The following is an 8402-nucleotide window of genomic DNA, read 5'->3' as shown; positions in this document are numbered from 1 at the left end:
ATAATTATTTTTTAAAATAGTAAAAAATCATGATTTGTTAAAGTTTAAGACACGATAAGCCTATCTTTCTTCGTATGGAAGTGTTGCAAGCACACAAAGATGTTTGCATATTAAAAGATATTAATACTCGTTGGCTTTAATATTTCTTTTTAATGTTAAAATTATTTTAAAATAATAAAACAATTATATATATTAAAAATTAAATTTTATATAAATTTAATTTATAAAAATTATCGGGAGCAAAAGTGTAGCTGTTTAAGGTTTTAGGATGTCTACTTACCTGAAATAATTTTAGCGATGTATTGTGGTGATGAACTAATTTTATTTAACTGAAACAAATTTCATCGTTAAAAATTTCAAGTTATAACTTACATTAAAAATTTTAACAACTCATTATAACAATAAATAAATTTTATTTAGCAACAGCTTTATCGCGGCTAACTTTATTAATAACAACAATGATTTCATATATTTTTTTAATAAAAACACTAATTTTTAATATTTTTTATTTTAGTTAACTTTTTAATGTTATTTTGTATTATAAAAAATAATTTAATAGAATTAAATCTTTATATAAAATAAATTGTTAATAATTTTTGTTTAATTAATAGAAGTTTTTAACAATTTTAGTTTAAATGAACTAATATAATTATCTAATAAAATTAAAAATTTTTAAATAAAAAGATCTCCCTAAAATTCCATTCTACTATTCTTTTATGAACATGATTTCTTCAAGGAATTCAAGTGAATCAATCTTATAGAAATAGATGGACAAATCAAACTAATTTCACTTAAGAGTACAAAAATGCAACCAAAAATTATGTTACACATGCTTCCTTTGTGACCAACTCATAGATACTTTTGGTTGCAGACACTTATGGCTGTTGATCCAATACCTGTAAGAAGGTATATGCTTGGCAAGTACTGCATCAATAACCATAATGAGTTACTGACTTGAAGAAGTCAGATATTAAGGCTTTTGTTTAGTGTGCCTTTGCAATCAAGCACAAGTCATTCTTTCTGAACAAGTTGCTCAACATCTCCCAGCTCCACTTCACCCCCTTGCCATCTATGTTCATTCTGAAACAACTGCTCAATCTGTTCTAACGACTTTCCTTTTGTCTCTGGGACAAGTGCATAAACAAAGACAACAGAAAGTGCTGAAATTGCTGAAAATATAACGAAAGTCCCACCCACAGAAATTGCACGGGAAACGGATAGAAAAGACATTGCAATCAAACCACTGCACACCCTATTACCGACTGCACCAAGCGCAGTCGCTTGAGCACGCAGCCTTAGAGGGAAGATTTCAGTTGTCAAAACCCAGCAAATAGGACCAATTCCCACTGAAAAGAAAGCTACATTTGCGCAAACGAACAAAATTGACAGTGCAACCCCCACCTGTCCTCCAAGTAATGTGAGGGTAACACCCAAGCTGAACAAACAAATGGTCATTCCAATTGTGCTAAGATAAAGCAATGGCTTCCTTCCAAGTTTGTCAATTAGAAATATAGCAACCAATATAAAAGCAGTTTTTGAAATTCCCACAGCAACTGTTGCAGCAAGAAGCTTGGAATTATCCTGAATCCCAGCTCCTTGGAAGATTTCAGGGCTGTAATAGACAGTTGCATCTATTCCTGTGATCTGTTGGAAGCACTGAATTCCAAAACCTGTGAGCAACATCCGGCGTAGTGCAGGAGAAGGACTAAGCAATTCACGCCATACTGCTTTTTCTTCGTACTTATCTCCATTGGTATTTCCAGCTGCTTTTTGTATTTCTTCAAGTCTCTCCTCTACTTCTCTCTCATTCTCATTTGTTTTTAAAAGCACTGATCTTGCTTCTTCAACTCGGTCTTGCATGACCAACCACCTTGGTGACTCGGGGATTATGAAAAGTGCAACTGCAATGAAAATTGAGGGCATAATTCCAACAGCTAGCATTACCCTCCAACCTGTGTGCACTGGAAGATTTGCAAATGCATAATTTGAGACATAACCAAGTAAAATTCCAAGATTTATGAAAATCTCAGGGAAGGAGGTGAAAGAGCCTCTAGCAACAGTTGGAGAAATCTCAGCAATATAGACAGGAGCAATCATGACACCGAAACCAATTCCAATCCCAGCCAAAAATCTGCCTATCATTAGTACTTGAAATGAAGGAGCAAGTGTCATTATAGCTGCACCAGTTTGAAAAACAATAGCAGCTAAGCCCATCGTCCATTTTCTGCCAATAGCATCTGATGTCCTTCCACCAGCTAAACTACCAAAAAGAGAAACAATGCTCAAACACCCAACCAGAACTTCTTCCTGCACCTCAGTTATGTTTAGATCTTCTTGGATGAATATGATTGCTCCACTCATGACACCTACATCTGCAGTTTTATTATTTCATTTTATAAGTTCAAAACAAGAATAAAGTAATTGCTGTAGGAATTTATTCCAAGAGGACTTAAAAACTGTGCTTAAAAATAATTGAAGAATTAGATATATTCATAAATTCTACAGATTTTCCGAGAAACAGGAAACAGAGTAGCAACTACTAAGCATAACAGCTAATGGGTCACCGCAAAAACAAACGAACAAGCAATAAATAAATAAATGGAGCAAAGTAATATAGAAACCAAAAATTTGGTTATAGAAATAGTACCATAGCCAAGAAGAACAGAGTTTAGAGAGGCAAAAATGGCACAAGCAAGAACATATTTTCTAGTAATTGAACTCCTATCTTGACCATTTGAAGCATCATCAAGTTTCTCTGTGAACTCGGGATCCACTCTCTTGTACTTGTTCTTCCCTCCCAAAGACACATCCATCTCCCGATTCCCATTTTCTTGGACACCCACCAAGCCCATCTCTCCTTTCCTTCCTTTTTCTACATAAGCAAATGACATCAAAACAAAACAGACCCAGAAAGAATCCTGGTGGGCTTCACTGAACCAAGGTTCGGTTAGATCTGAAAATAAATAGAGAGGAAGAAGAGGAAGACAAGTCCTGAACAAGTGGGTTCTTTCTTTCTATCAAACAAGCAAACCATTTGCTAAGGTAACATGTAAACGTAGATTTGAAATGCTGAAATGGTAAGCATCGCAGTTTATTGTATTGACCTCCTACTTTAAATATTAGATTTATTGGCGCTTTCAACGTAACGCAAAGATGCACAGGTGTTCTAAAATATGGAATTTTTTTAAATTATTTTTTGTTGTCATTTAAATGGCAGATAGCAAGGGGATCCCTTGAATGGTAGTTTGATTTTATCGTCAAAAAACTAAAATAATAATTATATTCATGCCTAATTTGGATTTTTGCAATAAGAAATTCAATTAATATTACCTAAGAGAATTATGATACAAGTCAGTAGGTTTATCATTATTTATCAGTAATTCACAAAATAAAACCGTGCTATTTACTTAAGAGAATTATGATATAAGCTAGTAGGTTTATCATTATTTATTAGTAATTCACAAAATAGAATTGTACTGTAATCGATTAATCTTGTGCAAATTAATAAACTGAAAAGGTACTATAGGTTTATCATTATTTATGAGTAATTCACAAAATAGAACTGTGATGTAATTGGTTAATCTTGTAAAAAAAAGAATGTAGGTGATTGGTGCAAATTAATAAACTGAAAAGAAATGGCGAATGTAAGAAATTACTTAAAATTCAAGAATAATTGTATAAAAATTACCTATCTTTTTCTATGTGATCGTTAATTTTTATACAGAGAGAAGATAAAATTAATTATAGTATTATCTAAAAATCCAGTTAGTGTCGGCTAATTGATGAGAGTCTACTGGCCAATTCATCGGTGATTCCATTATTTGGCCAATTCATCGGTGATTCCATTATTAGAGGCGTAACAAGAATATGCTGATTGTACGTGTTAATAATAATTTTATATGAAAACTCGATATTTTCAAGAGAGAGTGAGTCTTGATTAAGGATCGGATACTATGATATTCGAGTCTTTTTTTTTTACAAATGAAACCGCATATTGTAAGACTCTTATCACGTAACCATATTTTATGATAATAACTCATTATCTCATTTTAGGTGATTGTTATATTACACTAGTAAGCATTAACAAATTTATATTCATATTTTAAGAAATAATAAAATGTTGATAAAATTTTAATCATACCGAATACTTTTCTCTATTTATTTTGTAAATATATTCCAGTATCTTCTGTTTCGATAAAAATTTATATAAATAGAATCTATATGAATTTATAATAGAACTATATAAAATTTTATATATTTAAATTAGGAATTCATATTTAATTTTTGAATTTTACTATTATTAACATATTGTTCTATTCATTTTTTAGAAATAGGTAGCAATCTCTCTTTTATTCAGGCGTATTAATCTTTTTATTAAATATTAAGATCTAAAAGGATTAAGCAATCAAAGTGTTAAATGGATTTAAAAAGTTAGCAATGTAGAAATAAAAGAATCAACTTATTAATAATTATTATATCAGTATATAATTTTTTTTTTCTAGTTACCCATTATTTCATGGATAATATTCTCTTGCTTGAGCCTATAGATTAATTGATTTGATGCATGATTTAACATTATCAAACAATTAATTAATTGGGCTCTAACCTTGAGGTTTCTTAAATTAATGCAATTGGCAATTAAAAAAAAAAAAGTCACGTGGTATAGTTAATAAAAAATTGGGTTAATCATCTAAAAAGTCTCAAACTTGCATTAAGTTTTCAAATTTTTTCCATACTTTAAAGTATCAATGAGAATAAAAAATACCAATGTTCCAACTAGATTAAATAGGGGCTAGTCCATAAAAATCAAAATGTATAATATGGACAATTGGAATAAGGAGTCAATGAAGAACTAAAGCTCGATATTTTTTCGTTTTGAATTAATAGAAAAAGACAATTTGTGAATACTAGGATGACTTAAACACTGATACCATTAATAAAGAAAGACATGGTGGCTATCATAGCACACTTGGTTGTAGGTTATAATGCATGGACTCCATCCTCACTTCCTTACATCAAAATTTCTAATTTGTTGGTCCTTAATTAAGAAATCATTAGGCCAAAAATTAAAGAAACAAGAGTTACCACATGTAAAAACTTTCAATATTTTCCATGATAAGTCTGTTCCACCATCCTCTGTCCATGCCTCCTCTATTGCTCTTGTGCTCAAAATACCAAGTGCATTGAAGACTCAAGAGTTTAGGCCCATAAGCTTAATTCATGGTGTTTATAAAATTGTTGCAAATGTCTTAGCTTCTAGACTCTAGAATATTTTTCCTCAAATCATCAGCAGTAATCAAAGTGCATTTGTCTTAGGCAGGCGAATTCTTGACAATTTCCTTATTGCTTCTAAAGTGATAGATTTCCATAAAAAAGGAATAAAGGTTGCTTCCTTTTTAAAATTGATTTCGAAAAGGCTTTCGACTCTGTTTCTTGGAACATAATTAACTTGACCCTACTCTCTAGGGGCTTTAGAAGCAAGTGGAGATCTTGGATTTGACATTACATCTCGAATGCTAGGGTTAATATTTTAATTATCCCCATCCGAAGAGTTCAACATTATAAAAGGCTTAAGACAAGGCGATCCTTTATCACCTTTTCTTTTTATCCCTGCTCTTGAGCCTCTTAGTGCTCTCCTCTCTAAAGCATCTGATATAAGCTCTCCAGAATGTATCACAGCGGGATCTAATAGTTGTAGTATATCTTTATTGTATCAATTCTTTACTGACAATATTTTATTCTTTACTACACCAAAATTGGAGAATGTTATTATTGTTGCAAGAAGCCTTCAATGTTTCTTCTATATGTCGGAGTTAAGTGTCAACTTCTACAAAAGTCACCTTCTACAAAAGTCACCTCATTAGCATCATTATTGATGAGCACTTTGTTCAGTTAGCTGCTAATTTTTGTAGTTGTAAGCATGGTTCTATGCCTACCAGATGTTTAGGGTTTCCTTTGGAAAGAAACTTTAAAAGGTGCAGTTTTTGGAATTCGATCATTCAGAAAATTGAAAAAAGACTTGCTTTTTTGGAAAGGGAATGTTCTCGTATTATCTGGCAAGTTAGCTCCCATTAAATTATACATTAGTAGCTTGCCCATCTATTTTCTACTTGTCATTAAGATACAAAAGAAGGTGGCTAGTAGAATTGAATCTCCTATGAAATCTTTCTTGTGGTTGGGAGGTGCTTAAACAAAGAAAATTCACTTGATTAATGGAACACCTTAGTTCCCCAAGAAAATTGGAGGCTCAGGTATAAAAGATATATCTCTCCAAAATCAAGCCTTATTATTCAAATGAATTTGGAGACTCTATTTGCATAGGGATTCTGTTTTGGCAAAAATCCTGCTATCAAAATACTCTTGTCAATGTGAATCAGGCTTATCTTTAGTAATGGAAAGCTCTCCCTCACCCATTTGGCGAGATATCCAAAGATTGGTAACTCTCTATATAACAAATTTCTCCATTCTAGAAAACATAAAGTTTGTTGTTAATAATGGAGATAAAGTAGTCTTTTGGCATGATAAGTGGATAGGAAACTCTCCTTTAAAATGATCTTTTGCTAGGATTTTTAATCTTGCTTCTAATTAGAATGTAACTATCTATAATTTGGGTTCTTGGAAAGATGTTATTTGGATTTGTAGGTTTTTCTAGAGAAGAAATCTTTTTGAATGGGAACTGCAATTGCGTGCACAATTGCTTACTGTTATCAATGCAATTAATCTGTACAATCATAAGGAAGATCGTCTCATTTGGGAACCTGATAAGTAATACACTGGGCAATCAGAGATATCTTTATTGATTACAGAATAGGTATTTATACATACAAGTGTGACTTGGTTAACAAGTATTTGAAATCTATACAAACTAGGAAACCGAAATCTATACAAATTAGGAAAATAGAATCCTAATCCTTATCACGCCCCCGCAAGCTATACCGGAGGGGCAGCAAGGTACAGCTTGTCTCGAAAGAATTGAAAACGAGATTTTGGTAGTGGTTTAGTCAGTACATCAGCAATTTGATGATCTGTCCCAATGTAACGAACAAAGAGGTGCTTGTTTTTGACCAAATCTCTAACAAAATGAAAATCTATCTCCATATGCTTTGTTCTTGAATGGAAAATCGGATTAGCAGTCATATAGGTGGCACTTAAGTTATCACTCCAGATGATTGGTGCAGTGGATAATGAAATTCCAACTTCATTCAGTAATGACTTTAACCATACCATTTCAGAAGCTACTGAAGCAATGGCTCGATACTCGGCTTCGGTGGAGGACCGAGATACAGAATTTTATTTTCGGGAAACCCATGAAATCAATGACTTGCCGAAGTAGACGGCGAAACATGTGGTGGATTTTCTGTCATCAATAGAACCACCCCAATCTGCATCACAATATCCTTGAAGAATTGGTTGAGTACTTTTCGAAAAGAAGAGGCCAAACTCTGATATAGTTTTCACATAGCGCAGAATCCGCTTTACTGCCATCCAATGTTCAGTGGTAGGAGAATGCATAAATTGGGCTACCTTGTTCACAGAGTAAGCGAGGTCTGGACGTGTGAAAGTAAGATATTGAAGTGCTCCTACAACACTTCGATATAAGGTTTGATCATGAAATGGAGCACCACTTGTTAAGGAGAGTTTTGCTTTAGCATTTGATGGAGTATTGACCGGGCTACATTCTGCCATTTGCGTTCGATGGAGTAAATATGAAATATACTTCTTTTGATTCAAGTACAAACCATTCTTATTCCATGTTGCTTGTATGCCCAAAAAATAGGTGAGGCGTCCCATTGGCTTGATTGCAAACTGCTGCTTAAGATTGGATAGTAAGGATTCGGCCAAGGAGTGATTATTACCAATGATTAAAATGTCATCCACGTAGACAAGGCAAAATAATTTTGAGGATCCAGCCGTATAGAAGAAAAGAGAGGTATCGGTTTTGGAGCCCTTGAACCCGAAGTGAAGCAAAGCATCAGTCAATCGGTGATTCCACATACGTGGAGATTGTTTTAAACCATATAAAGAACGCTTTAGATGACAAACATGATTCGACTTATAAGGATCAATGAAGCCTTGTGGTTGGATCATAAAGACATCTTCGTCGAGATTTCCATGAAGAAAGGCATTAGAAATATCCATTTGTTCAACAAACCAGTCATATTGTAGAGCCAAAGCTAACATCAATCGAATGGTAGATGGCTTGACAACCGGGCTGTAGGTGTCATCAAAATCAATTCCAGGCCTCTAATGGTAACCCTTTGCTACTAAGCGTGCTTTGTACTGATCAACAGAACCATCGGTTTTTAACTTGGTGTGATAAACCCACTTGCACCCAATGACATTTTGAGTTGGAGTTGGTGGAACAAGTTGCCAAATACCATTCGAAATGAGTGCATTATACT

At 33.3% G+C, this 8402-nt stretch overlaps 1 protein-coding gene across 1 annotated transcript; it reads right to left on the bottom strand.

The window, feature by feature from the left end:
• Positions 1-696: 696 nt before the first annotated feature.
• On the bottom strand, positions 697-3061 carry LOC110628823 (probable polyol transporter 4). The gene is made up of 2 exons (XM_021775634.2): positions 2648-3061; positions 697-2372 (listed from the first exon to the last, which is right to left on the bottom strand). The coding sequence occupies exons 1-2, from the start codon at positions 2889-2891 to the stop codon at positions 1012-1014; spliced, it is 1605 nt and encodes a 534-aa protein (XP_021631326.1). The 5' UTR covers positions 2892-3061; the 3' UTR covers positions 697-1011.
• Positions 3062-8402: the final 5341 nt, after the last annotated feature.

The sequence above is a fragment of the Manihot esculenta genome, chromosome 12 (genome assembly GCF_001659605.2).
Source record: "Manihot esculenta cultivar AM560-2 chromosome 12, M.esculenta_v8, whole genome shotgun sequence".
Lineage (NCBI taxonomy): Eukaryota > Viridiplantae > Streptophyta > Magnoliopsida > Malpighiales > Euphorbiaceae > Manihot > Manihot esculenta.
Note: the sequence above shows the minus strand (reverse complement) of the source record. Positions and strands in the feature narration are given on the sequence as shown.